At 40.2% G+C, this 15,044-nt stretch overlaps 1 protein-coding gene across 3 annotated transcripts in view; it reads left to right on the top strand.

Annotated features, from left to right (window-relative positions):
• Nucleotides 1-15,044, top strand: part of trappc9 (trafficking protein particle complex 9) — a 308,135-nt gene that overhangs the window by 117,400 nt on the left and 175,691 nt on the right. For all 3 annotated transcript variants that reach the window (XM_034131111.1, XM_034131108.1, XM_034131110.1), the window contains one exon: nucleotides 4,239-4,357. In XM_034131111.1, coding sequence (XP_033987002.1) covers nucleotides 4,239-4,357 — 119 coding nt within the window. The remainder of the gene's footprint in view (nucleotides 1-4,238; nucleotides 4,358-15,044) is intronic.

Below are 15,044 nucleotides of genomic sequence, written 5' to 3'. Positions count from 1 at the left end.
AACTGAATAGCCGTATACAAACTCTGAGATAAGTAAGTCAAGATTACCCGACATAATGCCATTGAAGCCGCCAAAACAAAAACACCAAGCTCCAAACTAATTATGAAATAGCAAGTTAGTTATTTCTGAAGTGGAAAAGCAAATTAGCCGTCATATTTGCGATAAAGAAGTTAATATAAAATGACTGTACAGGGGGCTGCGGGGTGTTTTTCCACGAAACTGTGTCTCAGGGCATCTTAATATTTAAAAACCTATTAATGTGTCATACTCACTTAACGGGAAGAAACTCAGCTAACTGACAATACGAACCATTTTTACCATTTCACAAGAAGCGTCTAAATGAGCCCTGAGCGAAAAAATGCTAACGCACTTAGCACAGAACTCAAGGTAGAAATACCCTTATTACTTATCGTAACTGCACAGACAAGATATCAGATTAAAGCTGAGATTCCACAGATTCTATAGGTATACGTATCATCACTGAGCGATCAGAACTCGCGACAGGGCAAGCAAACACAGACATCACAACACGTAGCTTTACGGAGCATTCACGGGAGATCGTCTCACCGTAGCTGTTCTGATCAAAAGTCGTGTTCAATGGCATTAAGATGATAAGAACGCCGCTGAAGGTTAATCCAATGGTTAATCCAATGTGTCTGTGTCACTTTGAAATGATTACTGATAATCCATCATTCCATTTTGATGTCAAAAACGGAGATTTCATATTAGCTGCTAATGATAGCCACCAGAGTGTATCGCAGCTTCCAGGTAAAAGCTGACAATCATAGGTGGACTGTAATATCTAATATGGCAGAGTTGGAGCTGTGAAGTGAAACATTAGGACTAAATGAGACTGAAACAGAATACACTTACCGCTGTGACTTTGTACGCAACAATTTAAGTAAAAAGTATTTCTTTGTTTAGCTTCAATCGTTGCCCAGCTCCTCCCCACATGCAGACCTGTCTTTGAGCAAAACTCTTTGAACCACAGGTTTCTCTCAGTGAGTGTCCACATGGGACAATGAACATGTGATATAATGCAAAAATCATAATCACGATTATTTGGGTCAATAATTGATATCACGATTATTAAATACGATTATTCATTGACTTTGAAAACATCCATTTATTGAACTTTAAAACAAATACAAATAATAATTTGAACAGTATCTCTTTAACTGTTGATTACCCTGAACGTATAATTCAACTGAAAAACCAATACAAAAATAAATAAAATAAATGATATATTTAAATAAATAATATCAAAATAATAAATACCAATAAACAAGATCAACAAATATTTTGGAGCGCACTTCCACAAGCTACTAAACATATATAAATATGATAAATAAAAATAAATTAGACTAAAATTAATTAGATCAAATATGTTGCACGGTCACAACCAAGCAAAGCAAAATAATTATTTTTTTCGATTATGTTGTTTTCGTAATTGTGGCAGGCCAAAATCGTAATTGCGATTTAAAATACGATTAATTGCACAGCCCTAATGCTACTCCCTCTTAATGAATCGACGGTCTGTCACACGAGATATATTTGACACTGTCTGGTAGCTGGGCAAGAACACGGGACATGATTTGAGTCTTTCATATGGGATTAGGAAACAGTTCAACACATGCATAAGTATTTCATTTAATAAAAGAAAAAAGAGGCAAGAATGAAAATCAGTTTTATTTGCATATGTCTTCCTGGGGGCTTTGTTTCTGTCTGATAACACCCTAAAGAAAATAGCTGTATATATTTAATATAAGGGAGTGAGTTAAGCTATGCTCTCTCCTTTGAGACAGACCTTTATTTACCAGTCTTTTATCACCCTGTTTTCTCATCTGCTCCAGTTAGCTGTATTCATGTCCCCTTCCTGCTGTGAATGCAAACTCAACACTTGCTCCGTGTTTACCTGTTTTCACGGCAAATTAAGCACAATGGACATATCACAGCATTAATCCCATCAGCAGCATTATCACTCCATGCACACCCCTGTTCTTCTGTGACTTTTCCCTTTGAACAGAAACACCTTCAGTTGGTTCACTTGTTCCCAATCTATGTGGTCGTTAGAGTCTGGTCGTCTGTGAAAAGCCGTCTATCGTGAACCTAATAGCCTGGGCTTTTGGCAAAGGCTTGTAATTCCCCTCCTCTTAGGGGGAAATTGCAGGGCTTTAGCATTTCCACTGACGTCAGAGAGCGATATGAGCGCGTTGACGTCAGACTGTGGGCTCTGGGCATCATTTTGGAGTATTGTCTGAGTGGGTTGAAAGCGGCAGCCCCTGTGGTTTCGCCTCATGCAGCTTCTGATAGTGCAGCTGCTCCCCTGTCCTCTCAAGGTCACACATATCAAATCATCATTCATTTGTTCTTCACATGCTTTAGCTCTCACAATGGACACTATAATATCAGATTTTCTATCACTTTGAAATATTAAAACCTCAACTTTTACAATTTAACAAAGCAATGTGACCTCAGTATATTGAGATAACGTACATGTAGGACATTGTGTTAAACGTCCATTAGGCAAACTTTGCTTAAAATACACAGTTATGGTTCCTGTTTACATAAGTATTAAATAAAACACCCCTCAGTATGAGGCTTGATTATCCAACAATAACTCAAACAGCATCTCATTGAACATTATACTCGTTACAAAGGTATGATTAACATCAGGGCAACAGTGCATTAGTTAGTAGGAGAAACAACTTGCAATGAACTATTTGTTTAGCCCCAGCTCCTCTTAGTGTCTGCTGCTATGCTGGTTGTCTTTCATGTCATACAATAACTTAAAAATAGGTAAAAAAGGCATTTCTGTCTGAAAACCTTTTGCTTTTTCCCCGGCTAAAACGATGACTGTCTCTTGCAGAGTTTTTAATTAAATTTAGCAGCTAGTGTCAACCATCACTAAAGCTGAAACATCATGAGTCATGGGTCTTCAATGTGCACTTCACTATATTAACGGTGGATTGAAATGTGATTATTTTTCCCTATTTACAACAGGCTGTACACACAACCACAAATAACTGTAAATACATTGTTTAAAACAAATCTAACTTTAGTAGAGGGCAACACTTTAAAATTAGACACACTTGAATGCATCTTTTCATATATATTATGTTGTATATAATTATAACTGATGGTGTTCACATTTTAGATTAGATATTTCCTTTTCAGTAATACATGCATGCTTACATTATTAGCACTTGTATACATTTTGAGTAGGGATGTCCCGATCACCTTTTGTTGCTCCCGATCCGATTCCGATCATTTGATTTTGACAATCTGCCGATACCGATTTTTCCCGATCCGATCTTTATGCAATGCATTAAGAGAAAAAAAAGGTAACAGATAACGGCTGGTCATCCAACGCGATGAATTCAGCTATCTTGGCTGTTATTCTTTTGGCCTTTTCACTGTTCTGGGGCAGTTTCTCTTTCCTTTTAAAAGTCTCTGAAAGTGTCGGTTGTTTCAGTGCCGTTACCTGAGTGGCCGCTGTGTACTCCTCGTGTTGTTGGTGGTGTTTGTATTAGATTGGTCGTGTTGAACGTAGCTCTGTTCTTTCCACCACGTGGAACCTCCGCCTTGCAAACATTGCATCTGGCTGTTACACTGCCTTCGCTTTCAATTTTATAATACTTCCAAACTCCTGACATGTTCTCTGTCCCGACTCCCGAGGCACCAGCTGAACGTAGCCTCTTGTTAGCTTACTGCTACTATTAGACACTGCGCCCACTCTGTTGCCAGATTTGAGAGAAATAAGCAACCAGGTCGATGAAAACAAGCCCAAAAGAAGCAACACATACATGATGTTGTGTAATTTTAAACCAAAACTAAGGCCTCATGACGACTTTAAGACGTGAACATGGTCATTTTTGTTTTGTAACATTAAATTAAAAAAAAAATTCCCGATCCCCGATTTTTTTCTCCCGATTCCGATCTTTTGAAAATCACGTGATCGGCTCCGATCCCCGATCACGTGATCGGATCGGGACATCTCTAATTTTGAGTATCGATTCTGGGACTGTTTCGTGGGGATTGCATAGTAGTAATGACTGACTAACAAAAGATACATGACAGAGATTGATTAAAACAATTCAATCCAAAATGTGTCGTGTAAAACTGTTGCTATCCTACAATATGAGACGAGTTAGATTCCCTGCTATCCACTCTTTAATGACGGCCTTGCCTCTATGCTGGTTTCTTTGCTGACTGTGTGATGCCATGATGTGTTTCAGATGGGATCAGCGTGACGGGCCTGCCAATCAACAGTCCACTACGCCATGTCCTCAAACCCCGCTCCGAAAACAAGACAGTCGGCAGCGAGTCTGGCAGGGCGGAGTACAGCCACATTAAGGTAATAGAACGGTGTGTTTGAAAGCAGGGGGTCCGCGGGGTCTTAAAAAGTATTACAAGTTGATAAATGAATTTAGCGAAAATGAAGGCTATTAAAAAGTATTAAACGGCATTTTCCAAGGTATTACATTTTGTAGCTTGTTTCCAAAGAGGTTGTATTCTACAGTCTGCCTGAATGTAATCATTGCGTAGGTGTGTAGTGTGATTCTGTGTCGTTTATTTATGGCATCCCGTTGGGTTTGACGTCATCTGAACAGGACATCGCACGCTCACTGCTTGATAGCGCGCGAAGGTCCGTTTACGCCGGTTGTTAAACAACATCGTTATGGGGAAATGCAAGTCTGCGTCCAAATGGTTGGAAGATGAGGAGGAAGGACAATCAATACTGAATATAGTCAATGTGAGGTAAAGTGTGTCGCCAAGGTAACCGGTTAAAACTCAAAGTGGCGATGAGGTCTTCAAATGTATGGAAAGGGTCTTAGAAAAGGTCTTAAAAGGTTTTACATGTAACTTGAATAACTAAGGTTGTGATATTTAACTCCCCTTCTCTCTGTAGCACACTCTGTACTATATGTGCTATAATAAGTCTTTACAGAAAAGCTGAGGTAAAACTATAGCATTATTCACAACCAAAAGTACTTCAGCTACAGAAAGAACACACGTTTATTAAGCTGGTGTCCACCTTGTTTGCCAATGCACTCTGTTCTTTAGAGAAGAACTCAGATGTTCAATAAAGGTAACTTTAGGGGATGTTGTGTGAAACTCCAAATGGGAAAATACAGTGTGACAGAGAATGAGAAAAGTCGGATGTGAATGTAGTAGAGCCAAAGATGGCAAAAGTACACACATCCTTTACTCAAGGAGAAGTACAGATACTCGTGTTTAAAAATACTCTGGTAAAAGTAGAAGTACTGACTAAACTTCTTTACTCAAGTGAAAGTAAAGAGGGCTTTGAAATGTACTTCAGTAAAAAGTACCCATAACTAGCAGCTGTTTTAAAGAGTACCTGACCTCCCTTTATATTAATAGAACAATAATGTCATTGTTAGCTAATGAATGTTTCCATGCTGAACAACGGCAACATGACAACGTTTTCATTGGTCCCTCTTCTTTAGAGAAGACCAGGAAATGATGGATACACGGATCGTGTTCAAATCAATAGGCACGCAATGACTCTAAATAATAATGATCACGCCACCAAACACACATTCAAACTAAAGGAACCAGCCTGTTTGGGAAATGAGAGAAGTAGAAAGTACAGGTATTTGTGTTCAACATGTAAGAAGTAGAAAGTACAGGTATTTGTGTTCAACATGTAAGAAGTAGAAAGTACAGGTATTTGTGTTCAAAATGTAAGAAGTAGAAAGTACAGGTATTTGTGTTCAACATGTAAGAAGTAGAAAGTACAGGTATTTGGGTTCAACATGTAAGAAGTAGAAAGTACAGGTATTTGGGTTCAACATGTAAGAAGTAGAAAGTACAGGTATTTGTGTTCAACATGTAAGAAGTAGAAAGTACAGGTATTTGAGTTCAACATGTAAGAAGTAGAAAGTACAGGTATTTGGGTTCAACATGTAAGAAGTAGAAAGTACAGGTATTTGGGTTCAACATGTAAGAAGTAGAAAGTACAGGTATTTGTGTTCAACATGTAAGAAGTAGAAAGTACAGGTATTTGGGTTCAAAATGTAAGAAGTCAAAGTTAAAAGTGGTCAGAAAAATAAGTAGTGGGGTAAAGTACTGATACCAGAAACATTTACTTAAGTACAGTAACGAAGTATTTCCTCTACTTCCCACCTCTGAGTAGAGCTGCAGGGGAGGAGGTTTTGTTCGAGGACTTGTTTGTCGGAGGGGTACAAATAGACGTGCCGACAGTCTACCTGCTGAGGGTCATGTGTAGCACAACACCTGCTAGTGAGAGTGGATTCATTGTGTTGCTTTTGAAGACCAGAGGAACCCCTTTCTCTCTGCTGTGAATCATCAGGAGGGAAACAACACTAATGTCCGATCCTCCAGCCAAACAAAGTCAACTTTCTGACCTTTGGAGAGGTTTGGCAGGATGATACTGGTGGAGAAGATAGGGCTGCATGTCACTTGTTCATGGTCAAAGAAGGCTTGGTCTGGTTCAGGTTCTACAGGCTGAGCAAACATTAGTCAGACTAATTATAACTTGGAGAAATATTGACATTGTGTTCCAGGAAATCATGCATTTAATCGAAGATGACAAAGTAATTTATGTTACTGAGAACACAACATTGTATGAAAAGCTATGCGAAGTTGCTCAACAAAACAATGATTAAGAAACAATACAATGGAAATACAGTCTTTATTTATGCACCATTATACACCAAAAAACAGTGTGACTAGACAGTCTTTGAAATGAACCTGATTCTGACAATGAACCAAGCACAGCGGGGAGATACATATTAAGATAGTGTTAGAGAGAAACATTTATTTTAAAGGTATTTACTGATTGTTATAGAGTGCCACAGTGACGCGTCCTAAAACCCAGAAGTAAGTTAGCATGTTACCACTTCCGGTTCCTTTTCTCCATAGGGTTTTGGAAAATAGCTGATATAAGGTCTGTGGTTGAGACACATTGAAGAGACGGATCACGTTTTGTTCTACGACATTAAATCCATCAGCAGTGACCCCACTGGTGATTTCTGAAGAGTTGACGTGTCTGAGAAACGATGGTTGTTACCAAGTGGCTGAATAGGACTACAGAAGTTATCGAGGCCGTTGTACGTCATTACGCCGAACACGTAAACACTCCTCTAAGTTTGTTTGCCCTGCTCTGCTTTAAAGCAAGTACCTGCCTCCTGCAAAGTGTTCAAACAAACGCTTCAACTTGTACAGTTTATAATCTGTGTGTTTGAATATGGATCTTAAGTTGGCGTGACGTTGAAGCAGCGACCCTGCTGTAGTTCGTTTATAGGATAACGTTAGCATTTTGCTTCTGGCGACTAGATTTATGATTAGAAAATTATAAAAGTAGGGTAGACATGTGGAGATTATCCGGCTGAACAAAACGTGATCCGTCTCTTCAATGTGTCTCAACCACAGACCTTATATCCAGCTCCTAAATCCTATGGAGAGATTGCATTGCGTTTTTGTCGAAGGAACCGGAAGGAGTTTACTTCTGGGTTTTAGGACGTGTCACTGTGGCTCTCTATTGGCCTCTCTGTTACCCTCATTCAGTTCGTCATAGTGCCAAGCTTGAGTTTTGCACACTTTTTGGTACAACATTCACCTGCATTACTGTTGATACTGAATAAACCCTGATCTTAGGTAATAAGGGGTTTCTGATGTTTAATTTCTACAGTAAAAGTTTTTCTTTTTGGATATCCAAGGTTCTGATCATTTTAATGAGCAAACGCCATCGACTGTGTCGGTGTGATGTTTGCATGTGAGACAGTATTACTTTCAAATGTGTCCTATACTTACAAAGACTCCACATGATGCACAACAACACTGTGGGTAACAAGCACTATTCTTTCCTCTTTGGATTCAATGCATTACCTGGTCCACATCCAATACCTGTACAGTAAAGCAGAACAAAGAACACGCCATTGTTAAAGGAAAGTTGGATATTGTAATCCGTGGTTAGGCTTATTAGAGGACCAGATGAATGGCAGCTCTGACTTTTATAGCAGAACATATGGTGTTGGAACCATGGTTAATAAAGCCAATTACACAAGCACACTTAAGTTGTCAGGAGCGGCTTTCCTTTTCATTTTGTGGACATGCTGTTAGACACAGAGTAGATGCAAGGTGATTCATTTCAATGTGTGTTTAAGACGAGCATACATGTACAGGGCGTCCGCGGGGTCTTACAAAGTATTAAAAGTTAATCAATCAATTTAGCGAAAATTAAGGCTATTAAAAAGTATTAAAGGGCATTTTCCAAGGTATTACATTTTGTAGCTAGTTTCCAATAAGTATATGAATTGTCCAAAGAGGTATTCTACAGTCTGCCTGAATGTAATCATTGCGTAGGTGTGTAGTGTGATTCTGTGGAGTTTATTTATGGCATCCCGTTGGGTTTGACGTCATCTGAACAGGACATCGCACGCTCACTGCTTGATAGCGCGCGAAGTCCCGTTTACGCCCGACTGTTAAACAACATCGTTATGGGGAAATGCAAGTCTGCGTCCAAATGGTTGGAAGATAAGGAGGAAGGACAATCAATACTGTGTATAGTCAATGTGAGGTAAAGTGTGTCGCCATGGTAACCGGTTAAAACTCAAAGTGGCGATGAGGTCTTAAAATGTATGGAAAGGGTCTTAGAAAAGGTCTTAAAAGGTCTTAAAAGGTCTTACATGTGACTTCAGGATTGATTTGCCTGTGGTAAATGTATTCTGGGTTTGCCAGCTGCATGACTCATTGTTGTTATGGGCTGTATTGTTTTTAGAAATTTGACTCAAATCCCCGTCAAGCACCTGACGCATGTTGACGTAGAAGCAGTGGAAATGTAGGATAGCTAAGTCATGCACTACCATAAGATGATTGTCTAGAAGAAATTGAAACTTGGAGAAAGTATTATCTGATGTAAGAAAGATTTATGGATCCATTGTCATAAAATGAAGCATGTTTGGACAACAGCTCAACTGAGTGCTTTATTCCACAGGTTTGAAGATTGAACTGTAGTTTCTTATATGGTTTCAGAACTGTTACACCCCTCGTCAGTGTGTGTGACGTCTATGTTTGTAAAAAGTTAATGTTGACATGAACCAGACTACCATTAACATCTCAATTGTTTTCCCACGTGTGAACCAAATAAACGGAAAACAGACCAAACGGGTGTGACAGCAACTAAAGGTCGTTAAAGTCAGGGTGGGAATTTTCCTCTCGTAAATGAATTGCATTTAAAATGGTCCTTTTTTTATAAACCATAAAGAATACCTTGCCTTAATCAGTCTATCAACATACTTTATTATTCACAGGGAGGAATCCGGTTGTGTGGAAACCTCATTGTTGGAAACTTTGTTCTTAGAAGCTTTGCAAACGTAAATGGAAATGTTGCCCAAACGGTCCACAAGCCATCGATGGAAACCAGCCATGGTTCTGTAAAGCACGTTAAACTACACCCCAGATATTCTGTCTTTACCGTTAGCTTGTCCAATTTTAGCCTGTGATCTCACATCTTATATATCAGCTTTTCTAGCAAAGCTATTTTTGGAAAATAACAATAAAAACTGTGGCGTTGGACGCAATCATTGAGCTTTTGTTTTGACACGATCATCCAAAATAAACGCTGTTGTCTCGTGGCTTGTTGTCAGTGGAAGCTGATTCGTCAGCAATGCTTGTCTTCCATATGTCTTTGTTATCTCACCTGTCAGAGTCTTTGACAGCCTGCTGTATTACACATGTCAAAAGTGCCTTCGTCCTCCGACAGTTCTCCTAACAAGCCGATCTTCCTGATTCAATTAGTAAAAGTAAGACTTGGTATGTAGCTTGAAGGCTTCTCTGTGAACTTTTCTCAACCTCTTACTTCAACCTTTTTTCGAGCTGTGTCTATGCATATATTAGAGGGCTTTTTTTGTTGGCATACCACTATTGTTAAAATGGAGCTTGAGGGAATTGTTCAGCTGCTAATGACTGATTTTGGGCTGGGAGGATGGATGGACAGATGCACAGGAAATTGAAAGCCTTATAGCCAAACTGGCTGGCAGTAAAGCAGGTGTTCCCTAAATATCTCAACGTTAGGTGTTGCCAATCATTTGGGAAATTGGCTGCTTCTACCCTCTTACCATACTTTTCTACATATGCCCATGCTTTCTATATGTGCTCTCCAACTATGAGCTATTTTTGCACTGGAATTCCTTGAGCTTGCCTACCATGAGTAAGTGCAATCAATCACGGCTGATCTGTAATCAGCACGCGAGGAGTCAACATGTTTATCTCACTGACCTTTCATCGCTCAATCTTAGCACCCGTTTTTCAACCTCCCTCTAAATCAGGGACGCCTGTGGGCATGAAAAATGATCCCGCTGTCATTGGGGATGGATCCACCGCAGGAGAAGGAAGTCTGGCCGCTCAGACGTGTTGCGTTTCCTGATTATTTACACTTTTGCAATGCCTCATCTCCTCGGAGAGTTAGGGCACTTCCTCATCTTGGTTTTCTTTGACACTGTCAATTACTCCTCTTACTTCATCATCATCATCTCAGCTTTATGTCTCATCCCACCTGCCCCGTCGTCCCCTGTGGGAGAACATTATCTCCTCAAGATCTGTTATGGTTTGTTTCTGCGAAGAGTCATCATCCCCATTGGAGCATCTTGGCACATGATTGAATCAGAAGCAGATGCAGAGGATCTGCTGGGGGTTTATGTGAGCGGGTAGCATGAGTGACAGGCTGGAAGTAATAGAAAAAGGTGCAAACTGTAATCCTAGTGATTGCCTCGGAGCAACTGGAAACCTGGCTGATGTGCAGTTTTCTCTCTCACTTATTCTACCTGTGGGACTATCTTCAGTGGACAGATGTCATCAAACGCATTTCAAGTGGAGCTATGATACTAGGATAGGAAACGCCCAGCCATTATCTTCAAAATGCCAAATGTCCCGAGTGCTTCAACACCGTTTTTTCTCCCTCGTCTTCATAGTCTATGTTATTGCAATACAGAGATTGCTGTGAGAATAGATATGTGTTTCTCTGAGGCTGGAGAACAGTCTGAGAGAGAAAAGGTTGTAACTGGGCTTCATCCGGCCAATATCAATGGCTTTAGAGTGCACCATTTTCTCTATGATGTGCACCTCCAGACCCAGCCAAATATGAAATGGAATAGTCCAATTGTAGGTGGTCATTGGTGGGAAATCACTGGAGTGGACAGTGCAGTAATCTCTTTGACAGTGGCTCTTAAAGCTGGATTCAGAGACATTTGGAGGCTATTTGGTCAAAGTGGACCCCTGGAAAATTGAAGGATAGTTACAATGATTTTCAGCTTTTTGCCAAAGAGCTAATACCTTTCTGTTTGGTTTGTTTGCCTGTGTGTCCCCATGATTAAGGGAGACTACTGACCTGATGTTCATGACACATTGTGAACGGATGTGGCATGGGCCGAGTAAAAACCAACCAAATGACATGTTGGTGCGGTTTTGAATCATGGAAACTGCCTTAAAGGTCCCATGTTCCATTGTTGAGGTCTACTAGAATAGATTTATATTGTGCAATTTTCCAAACTCACATTGGTTTCTCATACAGCATCTCTGTACAGTATGTGTATTCACTCTCTGTCCTAAACGGCTTGTTGGAGCTCCTGCCCCCCCCCCCTCCCTGTGAGCCCAGTGTGCTCTGATTGGTCGGGACGTTGCGAGGCTCGTTGCTGCTCGCCGCTGCTGCGAGGAGCGGACAGGTTTCCGGGTCGGCGAGACAGCGCGAAACTCATCCTGAGCACACACACACACACACACTCACAGCCGAAGTAGAAACAATAAGTGTGGCTTGATATTGAGTAAGAAAAAGGTTTCTAACGCTGTGAGAATGGGTCTGCAGAGAGCATTTCTCCACCATCCCAACTCGTCTATTACCAACCAGGGAGCTCTATGCAAGTCAATGGGGACTCCCTGTTCGTTAGCCAAGGGATCCTGGTGTGTGAGGTGCTCCAAGGATTGGTCCATTTGTTGTTGATGTGGGTGTTCACACGTCACAAAACCCAGGAAGTAAACAATGGAAAATGAGAAATCTCCAACGAGGCGTTCTGGGGCAGCATAGACAGGTCTTCTCTGTTAGAGGTTTACTCGCTACAGGGTGTACTTTGAGGGTTTGTGACTCTGCAGACCGTTTACATGCAGACAAACCTTCATAACACACAAGGAGACGGGTCATAGCTGGAAAAGCATATGGGTCCTGTAACAGAGGTCTTTGCCCTAATTGTTTAATATCTTTACACTTCGGACTGATGATACAAGTCATGTGAAGATGTAACCTTCGGCGCTGTCAAATTATCAATAGCATTTGTCATCATCTAAGACATTTAATACACTGAAGCCTCTGGAGTCTAATTTGTGATATTAGGCTTTATAAAGAACATTGACAAAACAATATTTAACTTAATTTATCTGTAAAACAATCGATAATGAAATAATAATGTATTGCAACTCTTCATGCATTTCAGATATCATCATAGAGTATATATTGATAACAGATACTCGTATCATTTTACACAGCCTGCGTAAAGGGATGGTGATTCAATGTAAGGAGCCTGATTCGACTGCCATTCTCACAGTTGAATGGTCCTTATGGTGGGAACATGGGGTTATGAACATAGGGTCGTTCCATTCAGGGTATATGGGGGTGCTGAACATCTGATTTTAAATAGAATTGTCTGGTTTCTCCCAGTTAATCATGAGGTACAGCCTATTTTGGTATACATATCGCCCAATATTCATACAGTCTCCTTATTGTGTGGGAGTAATTCAACATATAGACTAAGATGCGGTCTCAAAAATTGCGTAACCATCTGAGGAGTGTCTTTGCAACCACCTCAGAAAGGCTTAGGAACAAAAACAGATAGCTACTGTTCTAAAATTAAAGATTATTTGTATTATCAGAGCATTAGAACGAGCTCCGTCAAATTGAGTTTATACACAAGATTGATATACCGTCAGAAATTGATGACGTATGGTTGCAGACGTGCACAAAAAACTGTTGATTGAAAAGCTGCCGAGGCATTAACCTTAAACATGGAGGCGAGAATATTAGATCACACTTCAGAAAAGCTGGTGTAAGCATTTTTTCTTAACAATGGAGAGAGCATCTGTGCAGCGAGAAAATAACCTGGCCTGCAGACAAGACATGACACACACACACGCACATACACACACACACACACACACACACACACACACACACACACACACACACACACACACACACACACACACACACACACACACACATATACATATACACACATATACACACACACACACACACACACACACACACACACAGTGTCAAGGTACTTGGGGGGGTTGTTGGGGTGGGCAGAGCTTTTTCAGGGCTAATCAAATCCAGTGGAGACAGAAGCAGAGCGGCTGCCTGCCTGCCAGCCGGCTTTCTATTTTTAGAACGTGAGCGCGGCCGATGGCAGTTCAGCTCTCTGCACAGATACAGATCCCCACTCCTGATACAGATATTTATAACTGCCACAGCTGTCTGCCCAAGTGTGAAACTCCAGCTGAACAACCGCATGATTTCTCTATTTCTTTCTCTTGGCTCAGGATTACATCTGCCCCTTTCTTTCTCTCATCCTTTGGGCATGTTCTTGGACAACTTTTATGTATTATATAGCTTCTGAAATGTCATCTTTATTAATCAGAGTCAAAATACCTTTATTAGTCCCACATAGGGGACATTTACATTGTTCCACACAGACACAAATAATCCAGCACCAGTCACTTTTACGCTGCTATGGATATGGATACTATGTACATCGATATTTTTTATATATATCCTGCTTACTTGAAGTAAACGGCTATTTTGTGTTGTTTTTGTAAATTATTGAGTGTTCTTGCATTTTAATGTGTGAGTTTTTGTATACCTCGGGACTTTGGGAAACAGTATTTAGATCTTTCTGTGTGTTCAAACATATTTTGAGATTGACAATAAAGTTGACTTTGACTTTGATTGTTACAGCAGAAAAGAGCCATTTGTCTAATGTTACCTAAAAGACATCCTGTAACAGTTCTGAGTATTTAGCAGCCAGGTATACATTGCACAGTTATTAACGACATATATATATATTGCACATATTGATAAGCTGCTGATAGAGACCTATGGAAAAACAAACTGTCAGAGGACTTGAGAAACTATAACAAACCAAAAATATCTTAATTTTCGTACAATTCTCCGACCTGAATTTGATTGATCACGAATAAAATGTGATATTTTTGTGTGGCAGAGTAATTTCTTTAATCATCCCCCTCTGTGCATGATTATATCATAATCCAGGTGTCTGATTGCAGATTTTCTGCATCATTTCCGAATGCGGGCTGTCAGTGGATGATGGATGTAACCACTCTCCTCCATCAGTAAACCCACCAGCGATACAAAATCAGTGAAGTGATGCAACTGATATCGTTGGTTGTCAGTGATTTTAAAATGACATTATATCAATCCAGGATTCTGTTCTCTTCTTGCCTTAAAACTCCATCCTCTTAGGAACAGTTCACATTTTTAGAGGAACTTCTTATTGTGTTTTAAAGGGGCCCTATTATGCTCTTTTTCAGGCTCATATTTGTATTTTGTGTGTATTTGTAAATGTTATCCTTTGCAGACCATTTACAGGCACAAAGACCTATACAACACAATAGACTAAAGCATAATAGGGCCCGCATTTGGACCCCGGGTCATAGTTTGGACACCCCTGCAGTAAAGGGATCACCCCCTAAAAGCATAATAGGGCTCATTTTAAAACATGGGGATAAAAGCAATAATTCAGTCAACCTATAACAATCCAATTTATAGAAACATAGAAACCCATCACCAGGTTGCTCCATGATTCCCCATCAGTTATGACAACATGCTGAAAGGTCCAACAGTGATGCATGACTTTCTACCAGCTGCCAAACATCAAAACCACACCGTTCATAAAGGAAAAAAAGTACTTCCAAAAGTTGTAAAACCCTCACCACTTCTCTTTATCATAGAGCAGGGGGTCCACACTCACTGGAGGGGAGTTATCTCA

The sequence above is a fragment of the Trematomus bernacchii genome, unplaced genomic scaffold (genome assembly GCF_902827165.1).
Source record: "Trematomus bernacchii unplaced genomic scaffold, fTreBer1.1, whole genome shotgun sequence".
Lineage (NCBI taxonomy): Eukaryota > Metazoa > Chordata > Actinopteri > Perciformes > Nototheniidae > Trematomus > Trematomus bernacchii.
This window is presented reverse-complemented; position numbering and strand designations above follow the sequence as displayed.